The 16,123-nt window shown below is 41.1% G+C and overlaps 1 protein-coding gene across 1 annotated transcript in view; it reads right to left on the reverse strand.

Annotated features, from left to right (window-relative positions):
* Positions 1-301: 301 nt before the first annotated feature.
* The window catches only part of LOC137561998 (olfactory receptor 10R2-like), a 44,415-nt gene continuing 28,593 nt past the window's right edge, over positions 302-16,123 (reverse strand). Inside the window, exon 2 of the mRNA XM_068273341.1 lies at positions 302-1,261. Coding sequence (XP_068129442.1) covers positions 302-1,225 — 924 coding nt within the window. The 5' untranslated portion in view covers positions 1,226-1,261. The remainder of the gene's footprint in view (positions 1,262-16,123) is intronic.

Below are 16,123 nucleotides of genomic sequence, written 5' to 3' on the forward strand. Positions count from 1 at the left end.
AAACATCATTTAAAACTGCATTTTGTGTTCAATTATGTTATCTTTGACTAATAGTTAACGGTTTTTGATGAGCAGAAACATTTAAGTGTGACAAACATGCAAAAGAATAAGAAATCAGGAAGGGGGCAAATAGTTTTTCACACCACTGTATAATGTGTGCTAAAAGCTTTAAAAAACTACAACATTTCAAATAAGCCATTAACAAGAACCTAGACTCCATAATATATTTAATAGTGCTTTAGATGACTTTTAGGTATACTTTTTTTTTTGTATATGTAAGTGCTGTAGAAGGATAATTGTTCTAAAGGTGAATTAATTTACCAATGGCACTCCTAATCTCTTGGTTCCGCAAACTGTAGATTAGAGGATTGACTAAAGGTGTCACCAGAGTGTAGAGCAAGGAGAGACCTTTGTTCATGTTAACAGAACTGCTGTTTGATGGAAAAATATATTTGGACCCTAAGCTTCCATAGTAAAGACCCACAACTGTCAAGTGGGAGCTACAGGTGGAGAAGGCCTTCTGTCTTCCATTGGTGGATGGGATCTTCAGGATGGTATGAATGATGGAGATGTAGGTTGATGAAATAAACATAAATGGACAAACGACAACAGGAAAAGCTAACACAGAAGTGACCAACCCAACAGAAGAGTTTTCTGAACACGAAAGTGCAACGACGGGAGATATGTCACAGTAGTAATGGTTGATAGTGTTCAGACCACAGAATTCTAAACTATTTAATAAAAAATACAGTACCAAGGATACCATGAAACCTATCAACCAGCATGATGTAACAATTTGAACTTGTGGTCGAAAGGCCATGATGATGGCATAATGCAAAGGTTTACATATGGCCACATATCGGTCAAAGGACATGGAAGCCAACATTAAGCATTGGAAGACTGTTGGAAAGGCCAGAAGGAAGAATTGGAAAATACATCTGGAAACAGAGACTTTGCCGGCACCCACCAGAATCAGCCATAGCATGTTGGGCACAATATTACTGGTGAAGAGGATTTCAGACAAAGACAACTGGCTGAGAAAGAAGTACATGGGACAATGAAGACTCTGGATCACCACACACAGAACAACCACTAGTACATTGCTAGCTAAAGCCATGACATAAATGATCAAAACGATGGAGAAAAGCAGGATTTTCAAATAATAAAGTTCTCCAAATCCCAGGAGGAGAAATTCCGTGACCAAGGTTTGGTTTCTCTCGTTCATCGTTTGGAGACCATAAATGAAGTTGCTGGAAAGATGCTAGGACAAAAAATAATAAAACATGGTAAAAAATTTGCAAGAAATGTCACATGAATACATTATGTTTAAAGTTTTTTGTTTTTTTTCTTCTAAAAATGTTGACAAATATATGTGAATGTGAAGATTAATGGTTCTCTATAATCTTTAAAGTGCTGCAAAATATGTCAAAAGTTTATCTTTATTCCAGGACTGTCGACAAACTTTAGAATCATTTGCTCTGTTCAACCTCTTGGGTATTCTAGCAACAAGGAATCTGATGACCACAAGTGTTACCAGTCTATCAACCCTCATGGGATGCTATGGGGAAGACCAAGGTGGGCCTACATCTGTTAGTATAAGTTCTATCCCTTTTTGACTCTACATAAAACAAAATACATCTGGGGCTCTACGTAAAATTACCTCTAAATTCCAGAAGGCAACAGTGGATTGTATTACTTTCAAACTTTTGTGTCTTGTGCAAATGCGGACAGTACTTTGAAATCCAACCTTTATAAAATGTATAAGAAATATAAATAAGGTAAATAGATTAAAATAAACTTTGTGGTACTCCATTTTCCATCTCACAAACAGCAGAAAAGTGCTTTGATAAAAACAGGACGTCTCCTCATGCACCACTCTGGTCACATCCTGCTTTTAGCTCCTCCCAATGCAGTTCATCATGAAGTTTCATCTGAAGAACATGGCAAAAATCAAACACCTCATCCCCCCAGAAGTTAGTTCATGCCTTCATCACATCCCGGCTGGACTATTGTAATGCTCTCTACATTGGCATTCCAAAAAAGGACTTGTACCACCTACAGCTGATGCAGAACACTGCTGCCAGTCTGTTAACTAACTAACCCCGTCACTGCCACATAACACCAGTCCTGCACGCTGTCTATTGTCTACCTATAAAATGGAGGATCCTATTCAAGATCAGACTACTGACATTTACAGTGGGATGCGAAAGTTTGGGCAACATTGTTAATCGTCATAATTTTCCTGTAAAAATCGTTGGTTATTACGATAAAAAATGTCAGTTAAATATATCCTATAGGAGACACACACAGTGATATTTGAGAAGTGAAATGAAGTTTATTGCATTTACAGAAAGTGCGCAAAAGTTGTTTAAATAAAATCAGGCAGGTGCATAAATGTGGGCACTGTTGTCATTTTATTGATTCCAAAACCTTTAGAACTAATTATTGGAACTCAAATTGGCTTGGTAAGCTCGGTGACCCCTGACCTACATACACAGGTAAAGCCAATTAAAAGAAAGAGTATTTAATGGGGTCAATTGTAAGTTTCCCTAATATTTTACATTTCTCTGAAGAGTAGCAACATGGGGTCTCAAAACAACTCTCAAATGACATGAAGACAAAGATTGTTCACCATCATGGCTTAGGGGGAAGGATACAGAAAGTTTTCTCAGAGATTTCAGCTGTCTGGTTCCACAGTTAGGAACATATTGAGGAAATGGAAGACCACAGGCTCAGTTCAAGTCAAGGCTCGAAGTGGTAGACCAAGAAAAATCTCAGATAAACAGAAGCAACGAATGGTGAGAACAATAAGAGTCAACCCACAGACCAGCACCAAAGACCTACAACATCATCTTGCTGCAGATGGAGTCACTGTGCATTGTTCAACCATTCGGCGCACTTTACACAAGGAGATGCTGTATGCAGAGGAAGCCTTTTCCCCGCCCACAGCACAAACAGAGCCGCTTGAGGTATGCAAAAGCACATTTGGACAAGCCAGTTTCATTTTGGAATAAAGTGCTGTGTGTAACGATTGGGGAATTATTTCCGTGGTCAGCGCACAAGATGCGCGCTGACACTACGGAAATCCTCCACAAGCATATAAAATAACAGAACCCAGCTATGGTGCAATGCACCTGTAGAGGGAAATTCCCACCGGCAGATGGAGCTGTGGAGTGCAGAGGAATAAACCCTGTGCACTGCCACAGATGCCAGATGGGAATTGTACGAGGTGAAGCAATACAGGGCAAGATAGCCCTTGGAGAGAGAGAGTGAGCACAGAGACAGAATGTATGTGTGTCCACCAATCTAGTCGCCACCCGGCGACGGTGAACACACTACAGCGATAACCAAGTGGGAACGCAATCGCAAGAATGGCGATTGCTAATAGCGACACCAGACTGAGTAAGACAGAGCAAAGGAACAGAATAAAGACAAAACTGATAACAAACTGCAATCCAACACACAGGAGCAGACAGGACTAACTACACGTGGTCACCACACGTTAAGCGCAATAGCGACAAAGCGCGTGCGCGGCACGGTCGCCACACGAGAAGCGCAATAGCGACAAAGCGTACCAACCCTGACTAACCAAAGAAGCACGAAAACAAAAGAGAACGCGAACGCTTGCTAAACGGTTACCTCACCGAGACGACAGCAAGCGTTCATTCCAGACAGACAGACAGATGGAGCAACCAGTAGCAACCGCTGCTCTGGCTACACACCTAAGGCAGAATACAGAAGGAACCACCGCCTCTACCGCTAGGGCGAATGCGATCCCAACAGACAGACAGATGGAGCAACCAGTAGCAACCGCTGCTCTGGCTACACTCCCAAGGCAGATTACAGAAGGAACCACCGCCTCTACCGCTAGGGCGAATGCGTTCCAAACAGACAAACAGATGGAGCAACTAGTAACAAGCGCTGCTCTGGCTACACTCCCAGACAGAGTACAGAAGGAACCACCGCCTCTACCGCTAGGGCGAATGCGATCCAAACAGACAGACAGATGGAGCAACTAGTAACAAGCGCTGCTCTGGCTACACTCCCAGACAGAGTACAGAAGGAACCACCGCCTCTACCGCTAGGGCGAATGCGTTCCAAACAGACAAACAGATGGAGCAACTAGTAACAAGCGCTGCTCTGGCTACACTCCCAGACAGAGTACAGAAGGAACCACCGCCTCTACCGCTAGGGCGAATGCGATCCAAACAGACAGACAGATGGAGCAACCAGTAGCAACCACTGCTCTGGCTACACTCCCAAGGCAGAATACAGAAGGAACCACCGCCTCTACCGCTAGGGCGAATGCGATCCAAACAGACAGACAGATGGAGCAACCAGTAGCAACCGCTGCTCTGGCTACACTCCCAAGGCAGATTACAGAAGGAACCACCGCCTCTACCGCTAGGGCGAATGCGTTCCAAACAGACAGACAGATGGAGCAACTAGTAACAAGCGCTGCTCTGGCTACACTCCCAGACAGAGTACAGAAGGAACCACCGCCTCTACCGCTAGGGCGAATGCGATCCCAACAGACAGAGCGATTTCCTGTCGACCGCCTCTGGCGACAAGACAATCGCAACAGATAGACAGTACAAAGCAATACAGGTAACAAACAACCTGACTATGCTAGCAGGAATGCTAGGGCACTCCCAAGGAACTACTCTAAGATAGAAATATTAGCAAACAACAAGCAAAGGGCTGAGACTACAGGTAAGTTAACAGGAACAAACCATCATGACCAGCAGGAAATTCTGGGAGGAAATGGTATTTATACTGGGAGCCATCAAAGGAAGCAGCTAAGCAATTTGCATGACAAGTGGATGCAAATTCCTCACCAGAACAGCAACTCTCCAACTTGCAGAGTGGAGACAGGTCTCTTTTCCAGGGACCTGCAGCACTCAGACCTAAGAAATGGTCAAAAAGCTGTCTGCCTGTGCAGACAGCAGAGCAGATCATTACACTGTGGATTGCTGAAACTAAAATTGAGTTATTTGGGCATAACAAGGGGTGTTACGCATGGAGGAAAAAGAACACAGCATTTCAAGAAAAACACCTGCAACCTACAGTAAAATATGGTGGTGGATCCATCATGCTATGGGGCTGTGTGGCCAGTGCAGGGACTGGGCATCTTGTCAAAGTTGAGGGACACATAGATTCCACTCAGTATCAGCAGATTCTGGAGATCAATGTTAAGGAATCGTTGACAAAGCTGAAGCTGCGCCGGGGCTGGAGCTTTCAACAAGACAATAACCCTAAACACGGCTCAAAATCCACTAAGGCATTCATGCAGAGGAACAAGTACAACGTTCTGGAATGGCCATCTCAGTCCCCAGACCTGAATATAATTGAAAATCTGTGGTATGAGTTAAAGAGAGCTGTCCATGCTCGGAAGCCATCAAACCTGAATGAACTAGAGATGTTTTGTAAAGAGGAATGGTCCAAAATACCTTCAACCAGAATCCAGACTCTCATTGGAACCCACAGGAAGTGTTTAGAGGCTGTAATTTCTGCAAAAGGAGGATCCACTAAATATTGATTTCATTTATTTTTTGTGCTGCCCAAATCTATGCACCTGCCTAATTTTGTTTAAACATTTATTGTGCACTTTCTTTAAATCCAATAAACTTCATTTCACTTCTCAAATATCACTGTGTGTGTCTCCTATATGGTAAATTTAACTGACATTTTTTATTGTAACAACCAACGATTTCTACGGGAAAATCATGACGATTAACAACGTTGCCCAAACTTTCGCATGCCACTGTACATCTCTACATAATCTGGGCCCTGGGTACATGGAAGAAATGTTGCAGCTGCGTAGCAATCTAAGATCCCCAGGTTCCAATAATCTAGTCATACCTAGAGTCCACCTAAAAACTTTTGGTCACGAGGCCTTCTGTCATGCCACTCCTACATTATGGAACTCCTTACCTCAGCAGATCAGGACAGCTCCATCTCTGGACATGTTTAAAGAGACACTGAAGCGAAAAAAAAATTATGATATTATGATTTGTATGTGTAGTACAGCTAAGAAATTAAACATTAAGATCAGATACATCAGTCTAATTGTTTCCAGTACAGGAAGAGTTGAGAAACTCCAGTTGTTATCTCTATGCAAAAAAGCTATTAAGCTCTCCGACCAAGTTAGTCGTGGAGAGGGCTGTTATCTGACTTTTATTATCTCAACTGTAATTGAAATGTTTACTTTTCCTCTGCCAGAGGAGAGTTCATTATGTCACAGACTGCTCTGAAAGACTCATTTTGAATTCTGAGTGTTGTGTAATCTGCACATATTATAGAATCATGCAATGTTAGAAAAAACACTATATACCTGAAAATAAAAGTATGAGAATATTTTCCTTGCTGCTAATCTTCTAGTAATTATTCATAGTACACAACCAATTCATTATATCATATTTTTTTTTCCGCTTCAGTGTCTCTTTAAATCCAGACTGAAAACCCACCTGTTCAGTTTGGTATTTGCAGAAGTATAGTTTTTGTTGTGTTAATACTACCAATTACTGAATCAGAGAGAGCCTAAGCGCTTTGAGTGTTGTGGGAGAAATGTGCTATAGAAATGTTATTGTTATCATCAGACTCATCAAAGCACTTTTCTCCTAATGTATGTGATTCTTATGTCATAAGATCCTTATGTTTTATGAATAAATGTTACGGGAAAGCAGGGGATTGGAGAGTGGAAGAGGGGAATCTGGTATAATTTATTGCAAGCATTCAGTGTTTGATGACCACACAAAGTGTCTAACCGAATACAGCGGTCTGTGAGGATGGGCAGCATGTAAAAAGGATGAGTAGGAGACACTTTCAGTGTGGATGTGATGGGTATAGTGCTAGCCAAGAAGCTAGTTGTGTGGTCTTCTAGAGCCTAGTTTCTCAACATGCGGTACGCGTACCCCAGGGGGTACTTCTGATGGTTCCAGGGGGTACTCAGGCTTGATATATTTGACCAAGAGTAACACATTTAGAGTTTTTTTTAGAAAATGATAATCCTATATAAACACCAAATTAGTATTTTTTTCTAATTAAAAGCAACAGTAAATGCTTGGAAATTGTTTAGAACCAATTACTATGTACTACGATTAAATATGTATTTGTTAAGGGGTACTTGTGATAATATTTACTATGCCAGGGGGTACTTGGTGAGTACAGGGTTTTATAAGGGGTACATACCAATAAAATGTTGAGAAACACTGTTCTAGAGGATAAGGACATAGTTGTACAATTATTTTTTCCTTACTCTTCTGATGTATATTAAAGACGCTACTGATTTAATCTTGTTGATGACCAGTGAGTGGTACTAACAGGCAAATATAGCAGTCTGCGGGTCTGGACAGCCAGAGAACCAGGTGAGTGTGCCAAGGTAAATGATGGTGACCCACTCAAAGTACCACAGGAGGCTTTTTTTATTGGGCGGTGGAGCCTATAATCATCCATTCCAAAACAGACCTTACTATGTATTGCATTGTTTCTTCTTCTGAGGTTATTGTCTGAAAATTTGACTTCAGTGAAAAGGAAGTGTATCACTAAACAGGACATGTTGCTACAATTGATGTGGACAATTTAATAATTTATCCGGTTTATTACAAAACAACCTGATGGAACTTCGCAGTGTATTTTAACACAAGGGCCAAGAAAGTTACAAAGCATAGCAACGATATCATGATCTGGATCTTTATTTCTAGTGTTTATTTTTTTCATGTGAATAACTTACTAAATAACTTAATAATCATTTTCATCAAATGGTAGAAGGCTTACATTACTTACTATTATATTGAAATCGCAAGGAAAAACCTTGAAATTACCTTGCACATTACCTTCAACATGTTAGTGGCAAAACAAGGACTTTTGTTACAAATAAAATCAAAAAGACCCACTCAAAATATATTTATCCTCTGAATGTAAATATTTAATAGCTTTAAATTTAATTGGTAATACATGTATTTTAAAGTTGTATTTAATACCTTACCATGTAATATTATATGACTTATGTGAGATATATCACACAGGTTCTTTCTTGTGTTGGTCATACTTTAATCACCTGCAGCATTTAGTGTTTTCCAGTTTGTATTTTCTCAAGATTCTATGTAGATTGTTATTGCAAGAATGTTTAAATAGACTGTGCCAAATGCCTGCCATCATTAAACACATTTAGGATCATAATAAATGGTGGTTTCATCTAGGATGCTTTTATTCCAGGAGTATAGTCAAGAGAGTAAAATCCACCAGGATCTGAACAAAGACAAATGAACACCATGTATTGTCAGTAGACCAATAAGATAATTGTTGTTAAAAAAATGTATAATGTTTTATGTATAATTATTTTATTTACTTAAGTTTGGTGCTAAAGATTGATTTAAATGAAACCATGTAAAATTACAAAATGATTCATTTCAATAATTTTTCAATAATTTTTATTAAATCTTAATATTTGTTTTCTTTTTTTTTATTTGCATGCTTTGTTGTAAGTAAAAAAAATGCCTTTTTTTCTGTGGTAAACAAGTATGTAATGCTTCAAAATCCAGTTCTCATGCTTAATTGTTAATCCTTATTCCACATACTGTAGAATTATATGATCTTTATAGCACAGCAAAAAAATAAAATAAATCTGGTTATTACTCTAAGCAGTCAAGCCTGTGATTAATACTTCAAAAACACTGAAACTTTGTTATATGCAGTATATATATATATATATATATATATATATATATATATATATATATATATATATATACATATATATTTCCCTGGTGCTTCCATGGCAGCATACTATACTATGGGTGCCAGCCCCGCCCCCTGACCCCATTGGACACCATAACTATACGTTTTTTGCCAGGACATAGACCCACCATTCTTTTTCCTTTGTCCTCCCCTCCTCTTGGACACTATTTTTACTATCCCTTTTTTCCTTTCTTAATGCCTGCAGGGTTTATCCCTTTCCCTGGAGAAGTCTCAAATAGGTGCTAAATGCTCCTCTTGAGATCCCGGTTAATAGTCCCGGTGGTTTAATAACTTGTTAAATACAGGTTCTTTATGCTGCAACTGTCTATACATTCTGTCTCCCTTCTTCTTAATCTAATAGTCTGTCTACCTTTAATATCATAGCGGTGTGGCGTTCTGTCATGCCCACGTTGTGCTGTAGTTGCCAGGAAGTCTGGGGATGGTCTGGGGTTAAAAGGAAAAAATACGCAGAACCCAACTGCACCCAAATATATCTCAATGAGTCATAGTCTATAATTATAAAATGTAACAAATTTATTAATGCTCTTAAAAATGTATTTCACACATTAAAAAACATTATCTGGAGATCCGGATAGCTGGGCAGCTGGAGGAAAAGTATTACAACATTTGGAAAAAATAAAGAACATATATATCTTGTATGGCATAATAGCATTTGTAGAAGCAAGCCTGCAAAAAAGAAAAACTATGAGAGATACAGTTCCACAGAGAGTATTTCCTTATGAAATGAGGGCCAGATGTTATCCACTAGGACTGGCTGACCAGAGCCACACCACAATTCCTGTCATGTATACGCAAAGTCACAATCCACATATGGATAGCACACTTCCCAAAAATGGTGCCTCTATGATAGATGAAAAGGGCTATCAGCGAAAGGCTGATCTCCAGCAAAGTTCCTGTTGCGGAGTTGAAATATGCTGTGATGTCAGTGAAAGGCTGACCTGTAGCTTTCTTGTTGATTAGAAGCAAGCAATTTTGTGCACCTTAAAGCATGAGAACATGATGCAGTGGCAAGGCAGCATGTATACATACATGTTCCGTTTGGAGACATCCACAATGAAGGTATAAGGTATAACAGCGAAAGGCTGTCTATGAGTATTGTGCAGTTTAGCAGCAGCATGTAAATCCACAAAACTTAGAATGTATCACAAGTGGCATCATGACAGCGTCCATAGGAGCAATAAAACTCAATGTGAGCTGGTGTATAAAGTCCCAATGTGAGGCAAACTTGCAGGCCTCAGAAGAAAAAAAGCAAGCTTACGTGTCCATATGAAGATAGGCCAGAGCCTTGGTGTATAGATAAGCCGGAGTCCCACCAAGGTGGGATACCTCAAATGCCCAGTATGATGATAAGATGTCCAAGGAGGTTCCAGCAGCTGCCACAGCTAATGTCTACCGGTTTCACCGATTATCGGCTCATCAGGACACAGACCGCCAGGTTTGTATGCCAGTGTTTGGTCTCCATGCGCCTTAAATGGCGCTTACGCCGAAAAGCCCGGAGCCACATCACTTCCGTGGGCGCGGCTCCTGCACTCCATCGTGGTTCGTCCAGCCGGAACTTGCAAAGGGCGCATGCCCACTGCATCTCCGCTGTTTCGGCTGGTAGCCTGGCAATACCAAAGTGGGGCAGAGACCAGGGCCGGCCTAGATGTGTCGGCCGTGTCCCGCCCCTTGCCAGGCTAAGTGTCCGTACAGTAGGACAGCGCAGGGCACACCGTGAATGGGAGGGGAAAAAGAGAGGGGAAAAGGGGAAAGGGGAGGGACAATGGACAGGGAAAGAGTAACATAGAGCACGGCATGCCCCGCGCATAACCCCGCACAGCACAACGAACTCTTAAAGGAGAACCAACACTGTAAAAGAGGAAAAGACAAAAACATTTTTTTCCCATTACAATAATTCATTATTCTGTTTTCCAAGTATTTAATATCAAAGGATATATTCTATCCAAATATAGAAAAAATAGAAAAAATGATGATGATACAAATAACAAAAAATAAAAATAATAAGGTATTATCAAAAATATATAAGTATACAAAGCCTGCCTAATACAAAAATTTGTGCAGACTATATTGGAGGCGCCGCCTGTGGACCCACACCCCAAAGAAGAGCACCCAACACAAAAGTGGGGACAAACTGCATCCAATCCCCCTACCCCACCGGAGCCACAGATGCACCAAAATACACCCACAAGACCACACACAGGAAGAGGGAGGGGGACCATGCCAATCAAGACTTCCTATAGGAATGGGGCATACTTAAGATTATCATTTAAGCCCGGAGGGGTTGTAGCTTTAAGATTGAAGATCCAACGACACTCACGTTGTGTTAAAATCTTGTCAAAATCACCGCCTCTCAGGGGTGGATGTATTCTATCCACCGCACTGAAGCATATATAGTTTGAAGGGTTAGATTTGCAAGCTATGACATGCTTTGCGACAGGAGAGCCAAAATTATGGCTGTCCACGTCGTTTACATGCTCATAGATGCGTCGTCGTAAATTTCTAGTAGTTTTGCCTATATAGAAGGCGCCACATTTGCACCAAAGTACATATATGACGCCCTCAGTGGAACAGTTGATGAAATGTCTAATCTGAACTGTTCTATTTACATTGGGAAAAGCATTTTGTCGACCCACTTTAATATAAGGACACTGGTTGCAGGAGCCACATTTATAAACTCCCCAGTTGGTACAAGGTCACCACGTCCACCACTCTGATAGAGGCTTCTGACAAGTTTATTTGAAATAGTGGGGGCTTTACAAAAAACCACTTAAGGTTTATCGGGAATGCACTGGCGAATTCTCACATCATCTGTGAGGACAAGCCAGTGTCTTTTTAGAATTCTGTAGAATTGATACTGTTGTTTGTTATATTTTGTGACAAGTGGGACAATATCGGAGAAACTGTTACCCCTTGTCAAACTTTTTCTAGCAATCAATGTATCTCGATCCGAATCTCTTGCTCTACGATATGCCTTTTTGATACTTGATCCAGAGTATCCTCTTGCTTTAAATCTTGAGTTCAATTCTGCAGCTTCCAGCTTGAAATCATCAACTGTAGAGCAGTTTCGTCTAGCTCTTAAGTATTGACCTGTAGGTATACTATTTATTAAGTGGGCGGGATGAAAGCTACCCGCATGTAATATTGTATTGGTGATGTAGGCTTGCGATAAAGTTTGGTAGTAATATTCCCCTGCTTTCCCATCTCCACTAGGAGATCAAGAAATGGCAATGATGACATATCATATGAGCAAGTTAACTTCAGATTCAAGGTTTTTGTATTTAGTAGCTGAACAAATTCTAATAGTAGCTCCTCCCCTCCCGTCCATAGCATAAAAATGTGGTCAATGTACCTGTGCCACACCTCGATGTGACACAGGTACTCGATGATGTCATCATTTGAAAAAATGTCAGCCTCCCAGCCCCCCAGGTACAGGTTGGCGTACGACGGGGCACAAGTTGTTCCCATCACCGTCCCCTGCACCTAGAGGTAATGGGTAGTACCGAAAACAAAATGATTGTGTGTCAACTAAAAATTCCAAAAGCCGAAGAAGAAACACTGAATGATCTGTTTCCGTGCATGTCAAGGTATTCTAATATCTAGCCACTGTGCGGAGACCTCCATCATGTGGTATACTCGAATATAGGGCCTCCACGTCCAGTGCGACCAAAAGGGCCCCAGGCAGTGCACACACCCCATCAAGGACCCGCAGCATATGAGATGTATCCTGTACATAGGAAGGTAATGATTGTACATGTTTCTGCAAGTGAAAATCTAAATACTTGCTGACATTTTCCGTTAGGGAACCACATGCCGATATAATCGGCCTTCCAGGAGGATAAGTCATAGATTTATGAATCTTGGGCAGCGCATAGAATTATGGGATGTTGAACTTTAAGAAAGGCATTTATTTGCGAAGAAATAACTCCACGATTTGCTGCTTGGTCAATGATGGAAAAGAGCACCGCCTGGTCCCTCAGCACACTGGATGCCGAGGCCCTTGAATACCATTCACGATTTTTCAATATACGCAAACACATATTTTCATATTGTTCATTGTCCATGACAACGACGTTGCCCCCTTTATCAGAGGGTTTAATCGTGATCTGCGACATCTGGGACAATTCCTGTAATGCTCTGAACTGAGTATCAGTGAGATTATCACCACGGAGGGTTTAATCGTGATCTGCGACATCTGGGACACTTCCTGTAATGCTCTGAACTGAGTATCAGTGAGATTATCACCACTGGTCTGGGGTTGCTCTGGCTCCCTGGCGTGGTGTGGCGTCTCATAAGGCGGCGCATGCTGCGGAGAGGGGAAAACAGTTGTTTTCCTGATCGAGCCGGATACTGACTAGGTGGGTTCTTCTACCCTTCCAGAGGTCCGCCTTAGCTCCGCCCCTGTTCCGCCCTCAGAAACAGTGATGGCCATCTTGGATTTGGGCAAATGCGTACTGAGCATGCCCAAACTCCCCAGTCAATATTTAAACAGCGCTTTCTGGGCGAGTGGCTGCTTTTTATTGAGCTCTGCTGCCTAGGAAAGCCTGGAAATGCTGGATAAGTTATTACCTTCTGTTGGAAGGTATGTATTTATTTAAAAAAAAAAAAGATTAATGGAAAGAAAGCAAATGTTTTTTAATATATAAAAAAAATTTATTTAAAAAAAAAAGTTTAAGAAAAAAGGGGGAATTAGTTTTCTTTATGTTTTTTCTATCTCTTAATTATATCTTTTCTTTCTTGCAGCCTGACTATTCATGCGCTATGGATCGTAAATCGGGCCAAGTGAAAGCTCACAGGTAAAAGTGTGAGCATTAAAAAAAAAAAAAGGAGGGTCTTGTAGCTTTGTGGGTACTAATTAGTATTCCCCTTTAGCCCTTCTAGACCTAATCGCATTGAAGATCGGCGATCTTCGCAGCACCGTTCATCAAGAAGAAGCAGAAGTAAATCAAGGAGATGGAATGAAAGATCACCATCGTACAGATCCTACTACAGATCTAGATCAGGATCAAGAAGAAGTCCTTCTCCTCGCTATTGGAATCCTTCACCACCAGGACCTAAAAACGGATATTGCTGGATGTGTGGAAGAAGATCTCTTCCAAATAAAATCGTTTGTGAACAATGTTTCGAACAAAAATCATCGTCTAAGACTGAAGATTCTGCTAGAGTCTTGGATCTTGGAGCAAGCAGTAAGAGAAGAGCTATCCTCATAACTTCCTGTTCTACCTTCTACATCTACTCAGGATGATACGCTCCTTCCCGTGGAGCATGTACTAGAGGATTCTTCCGGTCAACAAAATCCTCCTGTGGACTCAGCCTCTGATTCTGAGGCACCAATTAATTTTCAATTCTCGTTAGTGGAGCCTTTGGTAAACGCAATTAAGGAAGCTTTGCAGTGGTCGGATCCCCAAGAATCTGTTAAAGATGTAGGAAAAACACAGAGGCGCTCTACCTGGTTCATGACCTGATTTTGCACCCTCCAAAAATCGTTTGTCTGAAGAAGCGGGACTGTTACCCGTGAAACACGTTGCACTTTTGAAGTTACTAATAAATGTTACTTTAGACTGTAAGTAACCTGTCCATTGTCCGGCCTTTTTTTCAGAGTCCACCCACTTCCCCCTTTTTAACAATTTTAACTAATTTTATTCTGCTTGGCGCCTCTGTTATCGTATATCAATAGGAAAATATTATCCTCATCTTACAAAATCGGGACCGTCTTTTCCATTATTGAGATCAAAGGCGTAATTGAAGATGAATGGAGTAAAATTGAAAACAAGTCTTCCTTCACGAATAGATGGGCAAAACTCTATCCGTTTAAAGAACTTGATACAGAATCCCTTCAGACAGCTCCCTTAGTTGACGCTTCCATAGTGAGTTTAGCAAAGCATGTGACGCTCCCCATGGAGAACTCTGTGTCGTTCCAGGATGTTCTTGACCGTAAAATGGAGAGTGAGTTAAAGAAGATGTATTTAGCTTCAGGAGCAGCATGCAAAACTTCAATTGCACTTACTTCACTTTCAAGGGCCATGAGAATTTGGATGAACAATATAGAAGAGGCAGTAAAATTGGGAGCAGAGATAGATCAAATAGTTTCCGCTTTAGAAGATCTGAAAATAGCTTTGGATTTTGTTGGCGAGGTGGCTATCGATGGGGTCAGAGCATCATCGAGAGCAATGTTGTCTTCTATTACCACCAGGAGAGCTCTCTGGTTAAAAAAACGATTCTGCTGGCCGTCCGGCTCAGGGTAAGTCCTTTTAGTTTCAAAACTTTTTATTAAGTTTTTTGAAAAAGTATAATAGCTTTTACATTAGCCCAAAACATAGGGCATAACAATCTTTTGCATAGATAACAAACATTTACATAGAAAAGTATGCAAGACATGTTTAGTTTTTATATAAAGGTAAATATTGTAGAGTATTCATGGTCCCTAGAAGGAGAGGGCACAGGAGCGTAATCCCAGCGAGGCTGACGCTGTTAACCAAGGTTGCCAGGTTCTGATGAATGGTAGGGTGGTATCATTGACTATGGCCAACATTCTTTCCGAGATTAGGATGTCTGTGATTATAAGGTCGGTAAGTTCTAGTGAGAGGTTAGGCTTTAACCACTGTCTGGCATTATGGAGGCGCGCTGCTTTAGCAATGTGCTGGGCCAGCCTGTGCTGTGGGTATTTCCATTTCACTGGTTTGTGACCTAGTAATAGTTGAAGTGGGTCTGGGGAGACGGATATCTCCAGAGCTGTGCCTATGACAGAAGCAACTTGGGCCCAGAATTGTTTGGCTATTGGGCAAAACCACCAGACGTGGGACACATCTCCTATTTGGCCGCATCCTCTAAAACAGTTAGGGGAGTTATGTTTGGAGATGTCGTGCATTTTCTTGGGGGTAATGTAAGTTCGGTGTAGTATTTTATAATTTGTCTCTATATGGGAGAAGTAGCTACTTCCCTTTGCTATTGTAAGACAACAGTTGGTCCATTGTTTGATGGACATTGTCTGTCCCAAGTCTTCCTCCCATAGAGTCATTGTTTTAGTTTTAGTATGCTCTAAAGGTTGTGAGATAACGGAGTATAGGTATGAAATGAGTCCTCCTTCCAGGGGTCTGTGAAGGCACCAGTTTTCGTACGTAGTATGCGTGAGAGGCGCCGTGTTAGATCCTATAGTTGTTTTGATATAATGATATATTTGAATTGCTCTAAAATATTCTTTCGGCGGAAAAGAGGTAATTTCCCTAAAGTGAGGCCAGGATGGCAACCTGTCAGCTACAATAAATTTAGATAAGGTTGTAAAGCCTTGAGTTATCCACCATCGGAAGGCCTGTGTGTCCCAGCCTGGTATAAAGTCAGGGTTATTGAATATTGGTATTTGAAGGGG

The sequence above is a fragment of the Hyperolius riggenbachi genome, chromosome 3 (genome assembly GCF_040937935.1).
Source record: "Hyperolius riggenbachi isolate aHypRig1 chromosome 3, aHypRig1.pri, whole genome shotgun sequence".
NCBI lineage: Eukaryota > Metazoa > Chordata > Amphibia > Anura > Hyperoliidae > Hyperolius > Hyperolius riggenbachi.